The 15,033-nt window shown below is 42.9% G+C and overlaps 1 protein-coding gene across 1 annotated transcript; it reads left to right on the forward strand.

Moving 5' to 3' along the window:
• Positions 1-92: 92 nt before the first annotated feature.
• LOC138955955 (receptor-type tyrosine-protein phosphatase alpha-like) lies at positions 93-10,840 on the forward strand (the record flags this gene model as incomplete). The annotated part of the gene is made up of 13 exons (XM_070327448.1): positions 93-169; positions 1,587-1,721; positions 2,042-2,170; positions 2,569-2,720; positions 2,952-3,087; positions 3,335-3,478; positions 6,369-6,459; positions 7,164-7,237; positions 7,692-7,823; positions 8,193-8,321; positions 9,029-9,174; positions 9,896-10,031; positions 10,580-10,840. Coding segments are annotated over 13 exons (1,553 nt in total), but the record flags the coding sequence as incomplete, so codon positions are not given.
• Between the last annotated feature and the right edge of the window lie 4,193 nt (positions 10,841-15,033).

The following is a 15,033-nucleotide window of genomic DNA, read 5'->3' on the forward strand; positions in this document are numbered from 1 at the left end:
GCTGGTGTCGCTTTGGCGTTTTGTTTCACTTTTAATAGGAAAGGACGAGATCGCAATGTGATCATGTGTGACTGAAGAATGTGTTTCCGCAGACGACAAGAACCGGGTGGAGCTGGAACAAGTGGATGGGGACGATGCATCGGACTACGTCAACGCCAGCTTTGTCAGGGTGAGTTCAGTATTTGGTTTAAACAATGCTTTATTATTGTTTACATATTCATACAGTTAACATCCATATATTAATACAAACAACAACAATGAAAATGCATAATATTTCTAAAGCGCATGTACCCCGGATGTAACCCTGCTCAAAGCGCTGAAACGCCAACAGCGTACTTTGCCGGCCGCCCAAGGACCGAGAGAAACGCCAACAGCGTACTTTGCCGGCCGCCCAAGGACCGAGAGAAACGCCAACAATCCTACGGCTTATAGTGGTGTCTTCCCACCAGTGTAGTATGTGATCGAGGAATATGATTTGGAAGAGAAGGAGGAAGACTTAATAGCAGAGAGAGGATGAGGTTGACAAGGACGTATCATGGGCAGCTGCAGCAGCTCTGCTGGCCGTAGCAGTTATTACTATGATGGCGAATGGTGATACTGTAGTAGAGGCAGCAGCAGTAGAAGTGGTAGTAGTGGCAGTGTTGGTCGTGATGGAAGTAGAAACAGAAGTACATCATTCATGTCTACATCAATCACCAAAGAGAGTGACCAAAAGTGGTCTTTGGATTCATTAGACAGGTGGACATGACGTAAAGGTGAATTATGTAGGAGACAAAGTCGTCTGGGATTCTTCGGAGTAGTCGTTATAGACAGGGTGTCCCTTTAGATGGGTGTCCGCAAGGGCAGGCTCGACTATAGAAGTAGTCGTTATAGACACGGTGTCCCTTTAGATGGGTGTCCGCAAGGGCAGGCTCGACTATAGAAGTAGTCGTTATAGACACGGTGTCCCTTTAGATGGGTGTCCGCAAGGGCAGGCTCGACTATAGAAGTAGTCGTTATAGACACGGTGTCCCTTTAGATGGGTGTCCGCAAGGGCAGGCTCGACTATAGAAGTAGTCGTTATAGACACGGTGTCCCATTAGATGGGTGTCCGCAAGGGCAGGCTCGACAATAGAATTAGTCTTTATAGACAAGGTGTCCCTTTAGATGGATGTCCGCAAGGGCAGGCTCGACTATAGAAGTAGTCGTTATAGACAGGGTGTCCCATTAGATGGGTGTCCGCAAGGGCAGGCTCGACAATAGAAGTAGTCGTTATAGACAGGGTGTCCCTTTAGATGGGTGTCCGCAAGGGCAGGCTCGACTATAGAAGTAGTCGTTATAGACACGGTGTCCCTTTAGATGGGTGTCCGCAAGGGCAGGCTCGACTATAGAAGTAGTCGTAGCAGTAACATCATCAACTTCTGCAGCAGTAGTAGTAGTAGATGAGTAGGATAGCAACGGCTTGATGACATAACTTTAGTGGTTTCAGTTTACCATCGTAAACATAAAACCTGAGATTTAGTTGCTGGGCATGTTTAACTGTGTAGGTATGCTTGATGACAAACTGACCTTGGTGATTCATTGGTACCCGTGTAACTCTCCTGCAGGGATATCAGATGGAGAAAGCTTACATCGCTGCCCAGGGACCGAGAGACAACACAGTGGACGATTTCTGGCGGATGGTATGGCAAGAGGGGGTCACTGATATCGTCATGCTCACAAATGTCAAGGAGGGGAACAAGGTAAAGACAACACAATCAGACATTTCAAGTGAGACCGATCTTGGTGCTGACGAATGTTCAATATAAAAGATGAAGGTCTGATAATTAAAATGTTGTTTCAGGGAGGGGACATAATGTTATTGCAGTGTATATGACTGGTGTCTGTCAGAAAAGTGTAGTTGGTGTAGAAGAGTTTTGTCTCAGTCGTATGTGTGCGCAAAGAGGTATAATTCTGTTTTACTATTATTGTGTGCGCACAGAAGTGTTTTGTTGTCATCGTAGTATGTGCACAAATAGGTGTTTCAGTTTTATTGTTTGCTTATATAATCCTTGTCACACAGCCCAAGTGCTACGAGTACTGGCCGGCCCAGGGAGACAGGCTGACCACTGGACACATGGAGGTGACGGGGGTGGAGGAGGAGACCAGAGCTCACTTCGTCGTCAGGACCTTTGACCTCAAACAATCCGAGGTTAGTTGTGCACTATGATTCTTCAATAATTGTAAACTAAATGTAACCGAGTGCCGTAACACTACGATCACCTCGGGAGGCGAAGTGCAATCAAACAGGATTGAAAATATTAGGGCCAATTTCTTAGCCCTATAAAAACTGTTATGCAAACCCGAAGGTTTCCATGAACATACGGACAATCGGAAACCACCAGACCCCGTCACAAACAGAATTCCACAATCCAGAAGTGTTGACTTAAAGGCCAACAACTCGGGTCCAGAGTCTGCTGTGAAAGGAGCGGTAGCCTCCCCTGTCACATAAACATAATCAAGCTACTGCATAATCTTTCCTTAAAATCTGCTAAATTTGAAATGTCAAAACCTTGAGGAGAAAAATGTTTGATCGATTCTTGCCTGCAGGGCTCAGAGAAGCGGCGTGTGAAGCAGTACCACTACCAGAGCTGGAGGGACCATGAGGTGCCCGCCACCACGCCCCTTGTCAGTTTCTGGCGTTACGTCAGGTCACGTGCTCCACGCACAGCTCAAGCCCCGCCCCTTGTTGTGCACTGCAGGCAAGTGTTGATACTTTTCCGTAGTTTCCTTCCAGAATAATATAGTTTAAAGAAAGTAGGGCTGACAGTCTTTGCTTTAGAAACAATATTTTGTTTATTAGAATTCACCAGCGAGCAAACAAACCAGAAAAATAAAAATGCATTATGTTAAGAACTGAATAATAAATACATTAATGAATTCGTTACTCAAATATTTCATATAATTATTTTGTATTGTCTGACTTGCATCAGTGCTGGGGTAGGCAGAACCGGAACCTTCATCGCACTGGACATCATATACGACAAAACGCAGCAGGAAGCGGAAGTGAACATGTACAACACTGTGGACAGACTGAGGGATGACCGGTGCCACATGGTGCAGAACAAGGTAAAGGTCAAGGCAACAACATGAAAACTTCTGAATTAATTGTGTAATAAAAGCCACAATAAGTGTTGATCACGTATGTTTATGAAACCCTGGTTTAAACAACCCATGCATGCAGAATTAATACCGTCAATTAATGTCATTTAAAACCACTTTTTATTTTAATTCAAGTTACACATAGCTTCAATGAAACCCTGATCCAAACAACACACGCATGCAGAAATGATACCGGTACGAGTTGTGTGTTCAGGGTCAGTACGCGTTTCTTCACGAGGCAGTGGTGGAGGCCTACATGAGTGGAGACAGCAGGATACAGATGTCAGACATGGACACCGTCCTCCCCCACACAGTCACCCATCACACGCCACACACCAGGGTTGACCGAGAATTTGAGGTGAGGCTCAGTATGTCTGGTATGTTGTTGTTTTTGCTTTGATTGCTGTGTACCTTGAATGCTTGACTGTTAATTGTGATGTCAATGCTTTGCAACAAAAACATGTTTACTCACAAGGACAAAGATAGCACAAATCCAGTGTCAAAGTGCTCGCCTTTCGAAGCTTTCTCGGCTAGGAAAACATTTAGGAAAAGGAAAATAAACCAAACAAGTCGCGTGAAGCGATATAAAAACATTAAGTCAAGCTGTCGGCATCAAAGTAACAGATTAACACCAAAAAACAGTCATCGTCGAGACCATATTAAAATAGTCTCGACTAACCACACCAAAAAACCGAGACGGGTCACGCTCGTCTCCGCGTAGCGCGCGAACGCAGTACTTACTTAAACCTATTGTCTTTAATTCTAAGCACATTTTTTTGTATAGTAAACATAACATAATTATGCATATGTTTTTGAAATCAGAGAAATTAGGGAATATGATGCAATCATTTTTAAATCTTTTAATGAAAAATTGGTTGTAATGACAACTGTAATGAGCAAACTAATTAACTACGTTTGACGCTGCGGAGCTGAAATTCAATCCCATAGTCCAGACTTTGTCGAAGATTGCTTGACCAAAATGTCAATCTATTTGGTTGAAATATGAGGGCGTGACAGTGCGGCCTCAACTTTCACTAAAAGCCGGATATGACGTCATCAAAGACATTTATCGAAAACATGAAGAAAACGTCCGGGGATATCATACCCATGGCAGGAACTCTCATGTGAAATTTCATAAAGATCGGTCTAGTAGTTTTCTCTGAATCGCTCTACACATACACACGCACATACATACATGTATAGATACGTACGTACGTACATACATACATGCACACATAAACCACGACCCTCGTCTCGATTCCCATTCTATGTTAAAACATTTTAGTCAAAACTGGACTAAATGTAAAAAGCAAACAGCAGTCAAGCAAACAGCAGTCAAGCAAACAGCAGTCAAACAAACAGCAGTCAAACAGCAGTCAAACAAACAGCAGTCAAGCAAACAGCAGTCAAACAGCAGTCAAACAAACAGCAGTCAAGCAAACAGCAGTCAAACAGCAGTCAAGCAAACAGCAGTCAAGCAAGCAGTCAAGCAAACAGCAGTCAAGCAAGCAGTCAAGCAAACAGCAGTCAAGCAAGCAGTCAAGCAAACAGCAGTCAAACAGCAGTCAAACAAACAGCAGTCAAGCAAACAGCAGTCAAACAGCAGTCAAGCAAACAACAGTCAAGCAAACAGCAGTCAAACAAACAGCAGTCAAGCAAACAGCAGTCAAGCAAACAGCAGTCAAACAAACAGCAGTCAAGCAAACAGCAGTCAAACAAACAGCAGTCAAACAAACAGCAGTCAAGCAAACAGCAGTCAAACAAACAGCAGTCAAACAAACAGCAGTCAAACAAACAGCAGTCAAACAAACAGCAGTCAAACAAACAGCAGTCAAACAAACAGCAGTCAAGCAAACAGCAGTCAAGCAAGCAGTCAAGCAAACAGCAGTCAAGCAAGCAGTCAAGCAAACAGCAGTCAAACAAACAGCAGTCAAGCAAACAGCAGTCAAGCAAGCAGTCAAGCAAACAGCAGTCAAGCAAGCAGTCAAGCAAACAGCAGTCAAACAAACAGCAGTCAAGCAAACAGCAGTCAAACAAACAGCAGTCAAGCAAACAGCAGTCAAACAAACATCAGTCAAACAAACAGCAGTCAAACAGCAGTCAAACAAACAGCAGTCAAACAAACAGCAGTCAAACAAACAGCAGTCAAGCAAACAGCAGTCAAGCAAACAGCAGTCAAGCAAACAGCAGTCAAACAAACAGCAGTCAAACAAACAGCAGTCAAGCAAACAGCAGTCAAACAAACAGCAGTCAAGCAAACAGCAGTCAAACAAACAGCAGTCAAGCAAACAGCAGTCAAGCAAACAGCAGTCAAACAAACAGCAGTCAAACAGCAGTCAAACAAACAGCAGTCAAGCAAACAGCAGTCAAACAAACAGCAGTCATGAAACAGCAGTCAAACAAACAGCAGTCAAACAAACAGCAGTCAAACAAACAGCAGTCAAACAAACAGCAGTCAAGCAAACAGCAGTCAAGCAAACAGCAGTCAAACAAACAGCAGTCAAACAAACAGCAGTCAAGCAAACAGCAGTCATGAAACAGCAGTCAAACAAACAGCAGTCAAACAAACAGCAGTCAAACAAACAGCAGTCAAACAAACAGCAGTCAAACAAACAGCAGTCAAGCAAACAGCAGTCAAACAAACAGCAGTCAAACAAACAGCAGTCATGAAACAGCAGTCAAGCAAACAGCAGTCAAACAAACAGCAGTCAAACAAACAGCAGTCAAGCAAGCAGTCAAGCAAACAGCAGTCAAGCAAGCAGTCAAGCAAACAGCAGTCAAGCAAGCAGTCAAGCAAACAGCAGTCAAACAAACAGCAGTCAAGCAAACAGCAGTCAAGCAAACAAATAAAGCAGAGAGAGAAAGGTCAAACTGAAATGAAAACTGTGTCACTTGGTGTTTTCTTTTTCTCGGTGAGTAAAATGTCTTCAGTGCTTTTTTCTAATAATGTTTGTCTCACCAACGGTCATCTTTTCTTTAAAATTGGGCTGACAGTGTTTATTTTTGAAGCATGTTTGTATGTTTGTATGTTTGTGTGTATGCTTGTGTGTATGCGTGCATGTGCGCGTTTATGTGTACGTCTGTCTGTTTGTCTGTCTGCCTGTATTTTGTGTGTTAAAATGTATGTCTGTCTTCGTGTGCGTTTCTTTGTTAAAGTGAATGCCTGTCTGCGTGTGTGTGTCTTCCTTTACGAGTGTGAAGGGATAGTGGGAGTTGCAGTTTACTGTTTACACTTGTATTGTGGTCAGACATTGTGCAAGATGCGGACAGCCCCGACATACACCACGGCCAATATGAAGGAAAACAGGGCCAAGAACCGCAACCCTGATGCATTGCCTGGTGAGCCGAGCATCTTAACATCCTCACATGTCTTCTGTTCTTCCTGTCGGCAGTCTTGTGCCAGACAATGCGAATGTGTTTTTTTTTAAAATCTGTTTTTGATTCCATTAAATGCAGTCTGCGTCGGAAGTGTTTGTATAAGAGACAGGTTGTGAGAGTAGGCTTTGTCTAACACCTTTATTCTTTTGTAATACAGTTCTCTGACTACAGTTTTCAGTCAGTGTGTGATTGCTTCCCTCTCTATCATCTCTTTTTTCTTCATTCAGACTCGGTCGTATGACGTTTTCTTCCACACGAAATAACGTTGATTGTCTAACGAAGCCGTCAAGTTGAGTTAGACATCAGGGCTGAGGTGCACGACAAAGTTTCCATCCAACCGGGAGCCACCCACAGTGTGTTGGATTGGTTGAAACTGAGATGTGTTTCAAAGAATCAGAACCCGCGGTTTGTTCTCTCCCGTTTGGGTAGCAACAACTTTCGGTTTGTGCACCCCAGCCCATCCAATCGAGTGTGTCTTAAACTTACACTTAATTTAATGTCAGTAATGTTGTACAGTGTCAATTAACAGAACTTGTATACATCATCTTACTTTAAAAATCAGCTTGTGTCACATAAGTGTTTTGTGAAAGTCAGGCTCATAATCAGTATGTGGACATGTGAGTGCATGTTTGATGTTTGTACATGTTTACATGTCACGTTTACAGACGACAAGCACCTGGTGTATCTCACCAAGCATATGAAGGGCAGGAACCAGTACATCAACGCTGTCTACATGGCGGTAAGACTTTTTGAGAACATGCTTTAAGTGATGTTTTTTGGCAAGATAGGCAAGTAGCGTTCAGAGCAAATATATAGCTAATTAACGAATTCAACAAATTCAAAGTATACCCGAACTTCCAACTACTTCTACACGACTTATATCATCGTTTCCATGACCAGCATACCTTAGACTCGATACTTAAGAACACCATTTGATAGCATATCAAATTGTCGTAACATAGATTTAAAGAGTATTTGAAACACAGTGGTTGTGTAGTTTGTGTTATTGTAAGGCTTTATTGTACAGTTAAATCGTAGTCTTAATGTTGTTGTATCTGACTGAACCCAGATAGCAAGAAACAAATCACACATTTTTGTTTGCATGTTGTTACGCACAAATCTAGCTCTCTCGTATAATATGCGCCATCCTAAACTTATTTCTATCACCTGACAGTACATTTGTCTTTGTTTAGACATTCCTTCAGCAGCGAGGTAGCATCATGACGCAACTTCCACTGCAAGACACACTGGTGGACTTCTGGCGGCTGGTGGACGGATGTGACGTCAATACCATCGTCAGCATTGGTGCTGTAGAGGGAAAGAAGGTAATCTTTAATATAATTTGCTGACATAGTCAAAGATGTGTGTAGACCACCTTGATTTCAGATCATTCATATCTTTACTTGTTTATGCTCTTTAAAATAAATTCAAAAGGAAGTAAGCAGTAGTGTCACACTCGACATGATGTACATACCATTAGTATTATAAAAGGACACACTTCAGTTTAATCCAATAGACTCATACGTGATCCACAATACTGTTCGTTTGACAAAAGACAAACTACATTTTATCTTAGTTTTACACAATATAGGAATATATCATAACTCCTCTTGACATTATATACATTACATGTTTTTCGAGCTTGTTTTATACACACATGCAAACTTAATCTGATGGTTGTGTCGGTTCCACAGGACATGTGTCGGTACTGGCCCAAGGATGCCACGTCTACGGTACATACGGGTCCTTACACCATCAAACTCAGATCCATGACGAGGTTGGGCGACTCTCTTTGCAGCTACATGCTGGAAATGAAGACAGACGTAAGGCTTCCATGTAGTATACTCTCGCTATCAATTACTGTAGTTTGTGTGTGTGGACATTTTAAAAACAAACATCTTATTGTGCCAAGCTCAAACTTTCTTTCACAGTCAAAACATGCTCTCGTGTGCACCCCCTGTTATTCCCTTCAGTCCATATTATACAGCAACATTTACTGGGTAATACGTTTTATTGACAGTTAATGTGTACCATTCTCTCGGGTATTTAACGCGTTTAGTGTTGTTCTTGAGTTTACTGAATTTGATGCGTGAATTGTGTGTTTGAATAAAGTTGAAATAGTACCACACCGATCACTTTGATAAGTTACCTGTTTTCATTGTTTTTTATAGGTTCGTTGACTCCCTTTACATGAATGAGTTGTATATCAGGCTCAATTAATAGCCGTTGCATTTATTCACTGGGATAAATCTCGAACTATCTTTCAAAGTAAAGATTCTTACATTGTCAGAAACACATTCAGAAGCTTTATCTTGAATATTTTGCTTTGCCCTATTAATGGATACTTTATTCTAATAAGTTACAAAGCACGCCAGAAAAGTGTTCCTGCTTGATTTTCGTAGTGGGATGCCCGCACAATTAACACGTTAGATAATAATATAAAACGCTGGAAAACAATGTGCAACTGAGAGAACAACCGGTCCACAAGCTGGTGAGAATCAGCCTCACTGTTCAGTGTATCCTATCACAGGACACCAGCAGAGAAGTGAGAGTGCTGCATTACGAGGGGTGGACAGGACAGGTGGCAGACAACATGGCGGACCTGCTTCAACTCCTCACCTCTCTGCACACGTCACACAACGACAGGGGAGGCAAGCCTGTCATTGTACAGTGCATGTAAGTTACCAACATTGATACTCTAGTAAAAATAAGGATTTACTAAAAGCAGAGTGTGCTTCATTATTGGCTCACGTAAGTGTAGCCTATGCGATCGTAACTTTGTCTGTCTGTGCGTGCGTGCGTATGTGCGTATGTGCGTGCGTGCGTGCGTGCGTGTGTATGTCTGTGGTAGAAACTCTAACATTTGAAGACGTCACATTACATTGACGTCACATTATGACGTAAGAGGGTTAGACGTCACGCGAAGGAAGTACTGAAAGTCTCGGTCATTATTATTTTGAGCGGGCCGAGACTAGTTGGCAGTCGTGTCCCTGTAAGTAGGCTACATGCAGACAGACAAATCTAGATCTAGTGTCTCGCTTTCTTGCACAGTTTCACCTATGCTCTTTCTGTGTGTGTGTGTGTGTGTGTGTGTGTGTGTGTGTGTGTGTGTGTGTGTGTGTGTGTGTGTGTGTGTGTGTGTGTGTGTGTGTGTGTGTGTGTGTGTGTGTGTGTTACTGTTTGTCGATTTCTTACGTGAGCCTTGATGGCTTCGCCTCTTGTTTTAAAAAAGGGCTTGATGTTTGTTTTTTCTTTGACGCTAGAATAATTGCTACTCTTTTATATTTGAATGGTTGGTAGTTTGTGTTTGTGTAAATACCTATGGTTTCCGAGGCTCTTTATTCATTATACTAATGTCTGAAGAGTAAACATTTCTAACCTGTACGATTATCCACAGTGACGGAGCGTCACAGAGCGGCGTGGTGTGTGCACTGTGGGACGTCATCAGCCGAATGACGTGTGACGCAGAGCTTGACGTGTACATGGCCGTTAGACAGCTGCACACTGTCAGACCTGAGGCCCTCACCTCTGTTGTCAGTTGATGAGATTGTGTGTGTGTGTGGGGGGGGGGGGGTCTCTGTGTGTGTGCGCGCGTGTGTGTAAGTGTGTGTGTGTGTGTGTGTGTGTGTGTTTGCGCGCATATGTGTTAGTGTGTGTATGTGTGTGTGTGTGTGTGTGTGTGTGTGTGTATGTGTGTGTGCGTGTGTGTGTATATGTGTGTATATGTGTGTGTGGGTGTGTGTGTGTGTGTTTGTGTGTGTGTGTGTGTGTGAGTGTGTGTGTATGTTTGTGTGTGTGTGTGTGTGTGTGTGTGTGTGTGTGTGTGTGTGTGTGTGTGTGTGTGTGTTTGACAAGGGATCGTCTGTCGTCCATTTATTTGTGGGCTACAGTTAACATAAGTGCATTGCTATTATCTCTCTCTCTCTCTCTCTCTCTCTCTCTCTCTCTCTCTCTCTCTCTCTCTCTCTCTCTCTCTCTCTCTCTCTCTCTTTCTTTCTCTCTCTCTCTCTCTCTCTCTCCCTCTCTCTCTCTCTCTCTCTCTCTCTCTCTCTCTTAAAATATATTCGTGTGTGTGTTCCAGGAACAGTACAGATACTGCTACGAAGTGGTCCAAAATTTCAACAAATCAAACAACATCTATGCAAACACGTAAAGGAATCATTGCAAGGTGACAAGAGGAGGCTGCTGAGGAGAATCAAAACGAACTATATGAACTGTACATATCTACAATTTCAAACAACAGTGTTTGCAACCCCATTCTCTCCTTTCTCTCCTCATCTCATCCCACCACCTTCTCCCTTTCCTCCTCCCTCCCCACCTCCTTCTCCCTCCCCTATCCCTTCCCTCTCTTCTCCCTCCCTGCCCCCCTCCCCACCCCATTCCATATTTTCTCCCTTCCCTCCTTTCTCTCCTCGTCTCATCCCACTCTTTTCTCCCCTCCTCCCTCCTCACCCCCTGCCCTCCTTTCTCTCCTCATCTCATCCCACCCCCTTCTCTCTCCCTACCCCCTTCCCTCTGTTTTCCCCTCCTCCTTCCCCACCCCCTTTTCCCCCCTCCCCTCTTTCTCCCTCCGTAACCTCCCACTCTATTCTTTAGGCTTCATCCCGAAATTGCTGATAGCAATGATAATTTTAATATTGTGAAATGTACTATACATGGATTGTGACATGTCATTGTGTCTGTTCTCTAACTTTCTGTCCGTAAAGTTTTGTTGATCGGTTGTACAATGATCGATCCAGCTCATTTGTTGTGTTATTATAACCAGACGTGACACGATAGTTTAGGAAACAATCGTTTTGAAACTGGTTTGGGGGGATTTCTCGATATGTGTAGCTACTTTGAACAAAATAGAAAGATTATTACATGTTTATGTTTGCCAATTTCACCATTTGTCTTGCAATAAGGTGATTGTTGACATTGGAAATCACTGTGAACACTTCAGACCGTTTTATCAGAATCAGTTTTTAAGCACCAGTGTCATCACATAAAAGTATATTCATCTCCCGAACTGACATCTCAAACGTCCTACTGTTAAGTTTGTTTTCGCCAGAAATGATGTCTCTTCAAGATAACAGAGAGCCTTTATGTGAATAACACCCGAATGATTTTAGAAACTCTGTTATAGCTTGCACAGCTGCTTTATGTTCGGAACTTATTTCCTGCTTCTGTTTTGCAAGTCGTGTACATTTGCATAAGCTTGGATTTTTTCCAGAATATTGTTTGGTGTTAGTTAAGCTCACGTGTTGTTTTGTAATGGATTGTTGTGATCACAACTGTGCCATATTTACTATGTTTTCTCCCCCTCCTCCACTCAACCACCCCATCTCCAATGCTTAAAAAAAGTTTGATATAATTGTGACAGGGGAGGCTACCGCTCCTTTCACAGCAGACTCTGCACCCGAGTTGTTGGCCTTTAAGTCAACACCGGTGTATTGTGGAATTCTGTTTGTGATGGGGTCTGGTGGTTTCCGATTGTCTGTATGTTCATGGAAACCTTCGGGTTTGCATTACAGTTTTTATAGGGCTAAGTTTTTACTTTTGTGGCCGAGTGGTAACGCACTTGCGCTCGGAAGCGAGAGGTTGCGAGTTCGACCCTGGGTCAGGTCGTTAGCAATTTTCTCCCCCCTTTCCTAACCTAGGTGGTGGGTTCAAGTGCTAGTCTTTCGGATGAGACGAAAAACCGGGGTCCCTTCGTGTACTTTCCTGGCAAAATTGTATGGGCATAGATAAAAATGTCCACCGAAATACCCGTGTGACTTGGAATAATAGGCCGTGAAAAGTAGGATATGCGCCGAAATGGCTGCGATCTGCTGGCCGCTGTGAATGCGTGATGTATTGTGTAAAACAATTCCATCTCACACGGCATAAATAAATCCCTGCGCCTTGAATATGTGCGCGATATAAATTGCATAAAATATGCTAGTCTAATATAATGTGAGAGTCTGATATGATGTGATAGTCTGATATAATGTGAGAGTCTGATATGATGTGAGGGACTGATATGATGTGAGAGACTGATATGATGTGAGAGTCTGACAAAATGTGAGAGTCTGATATAATGTAAGAGTCTGATATGTGAGAGTCCGATATAATGTGAGAGTCTGATATAATGTGAGAGTCTGATATAATGTGATATCCTGATATAATGTGAGAGTCTGATATAATGTGAGAGTTTTATATAATGTGAGAGTCTGATAATATGTGAGAGTCTGATATAATGAGAGCGTCTGATATGATGTGGTAGTCTGATATGATGCACTGAGGAGTGTTATATTACGAGTTATTTCTAATGTGCTGACTGTTAGCAAATGATAGACATGTCGAGAAAAAAGATATCAAGCATGAGCCATTTAGTCGAATGCTGATATTGTTTGTGAGACATGTCTTTTTTTTCATATGACAGGTGACGTGACTGTCTTATTTAACCTTCGCCCGTCCGGGTTATCGACTACACACGGAAGTCATCGTGGGGCTGTGCGGACCCATGCTTGTCATTTCCTTCTTTGGGAAACATGGGTCCACACGGCCTCACGATTTTTGTAGTCTAAATATGACCTTTTTTGTTAATTACTTCTCGCTGAAATGTTAGGACATAAGAGCGTTTATGTGCATGAGGCATTCTTAAAAGCTCATTAAAACATTCCAACTAGTTTAAGAAATATTTTCAATTAAACACCCTTCTGGGTCCACACGGACCCACGACCACCGGCGAAGGTTAATGAACATTGCCATGCCAACTTGTATAACAAAGTACAATCGTTTTATTTTTTTTTTTTAACCTGTCATAAATGTTTAATCAGCAATTTTAACAACTGAACAAATATTGACTATTCCTTATCCATCCCTATTCAATGCTTCTGCAAATACAACTTGTGAAAATCATGGTAGTGTTTGCATTTTATCATTTTCAGTTAATTGTTATGTTTCATCTTCGGACAGTTCATTTAGGTTGTTTCCATTAATATTTGCTAAACTTCTGAAGAAAAACGTTACGATAACTCTTGCAGAGAGTTGTTTGCTCGTTCCCACAGTTCGGTTCAAATGTATTTTCAATCGTAATCGATATTATTGTAGATAAAGCATACAGTAAACCGTGATGTTAATGCTGTTAATTTTGTTTGTAATTATATACACTGTTAAAAAACTAAAGCACACACACACACACACACAAGCTCATAACCTCACAAACTGTATTGCTTTGTAATTCTCGTGCACAGTGCCAATACCAGATTGTCTGAAAGGAACGCCTGACCGAGTTCTTCACAAACCCAAGCGTAAATTACAACACAAATCCGAATGGTGTGTAGTTTGTGTGTGTGTGTGTGTGTGTGTGTGTGTGTGTGTGTGTGTGTGTGTGTGTGTGTGTGTGTGTGTGTGGTGTATATGCGTGCGTGCGTGCGTGCGTGCGTACGTGTTTTGTATGTGTGTGTTGTGTTTTTCTGTGTGTCTGCGGGTGTACCGATCACTGTGTCATTACGTTTGGTAACTATATACCGTGACCAGTTTTGTTTTTGTATTGTTGTCGTCTGCATACTCAAACTCAACGTCCCCCCCTCAAACAGAATAGTATATAATAGTTCAAATGCCCTGCCCCCCTCCCCCCCCCCCCCCCCCACACACACCCATCCCATCCACCGTCGCCCTTCCGGCCACTCGCCCCGTACTATTCTAACACCACTTGGGGTCCGTGTCAAGGGTCTGATCAGCCTATACCCCCATTCCACACATCCGTTCTAGGTCCTGTTCCCGTATCGACCAAGGAACGGCACGGGAATGGGAGGGATCGGTAGGGGACCTAAATGGAACGTCAATGGACGGTAACGGAACTCCGTTAAACGGTAGGAACGGTTTGGACGGGTGAGGTCGGGCTGCATGTTCAAAATGATAGCCATTCTCAGCCCGTGCCAAATGAACAGAATGGAACTTAACGCAACACATCGGTAACGGAACTCATGGATCGTAAATGGAACTTAACGCAATGGTAACTCAGCGCTAACGCATCGGAAGTGAGCGGCTACCACCGCACTAGCACTCTCATACCGTTCCCCGTCGTTCCCATACTGATCCCGAAACGTCCTGAAGCCGTTCCAATCTGACAAGCCAATTTTCAAACGTTCTCGTAGCATGTCATGAACGTTTCCATTACGTTCTGATATCGTCCAAACCATTCCAATAGAGATCCCCGACTGACCTCTCATTGGAAAAAAAATGCGGGGAAAAAAATAATGTCACAAACTTCCTGTTCCATATTTTTACCGCTCGACTTTTAAAGCAATAAGAATCAGAACACATCTCATTCCATCTTGTTGTCCAGCATATTGGCAGATTATGTGCTCAGCTTTAAATATTTTCGGCAAATCCTCACAAACAACGGTAACAGAACACTAATGGAATGCAACCAGCACGTTACAGTCGCTGTGGTATCGTCAAAGAATGGTACAGAACGGTTGACGCGGTAACGAAATGGTATCGGATCACTATTGAACGTTGCTCGGACGCTAATCATCGTAGCTAGAACGGAAGAGAACGGTGAAG

Source organism: Littorina saxatilis, unplaced genomic scaffold (genome assembly GCF_037325665.1).
Source record: "Littorina saxatilis isolate snail1 unplaced genomic scaffold, US_GU_Lsax_2.0 scaffold_1755, whole genome shotgun sequence".
Lineage (NCBI taxonomy): Eukaryota > Metazoa > Mollusca > Gastropoda > Littorinimorpha > Littorinidae > Littorina > Littorina saxatilis.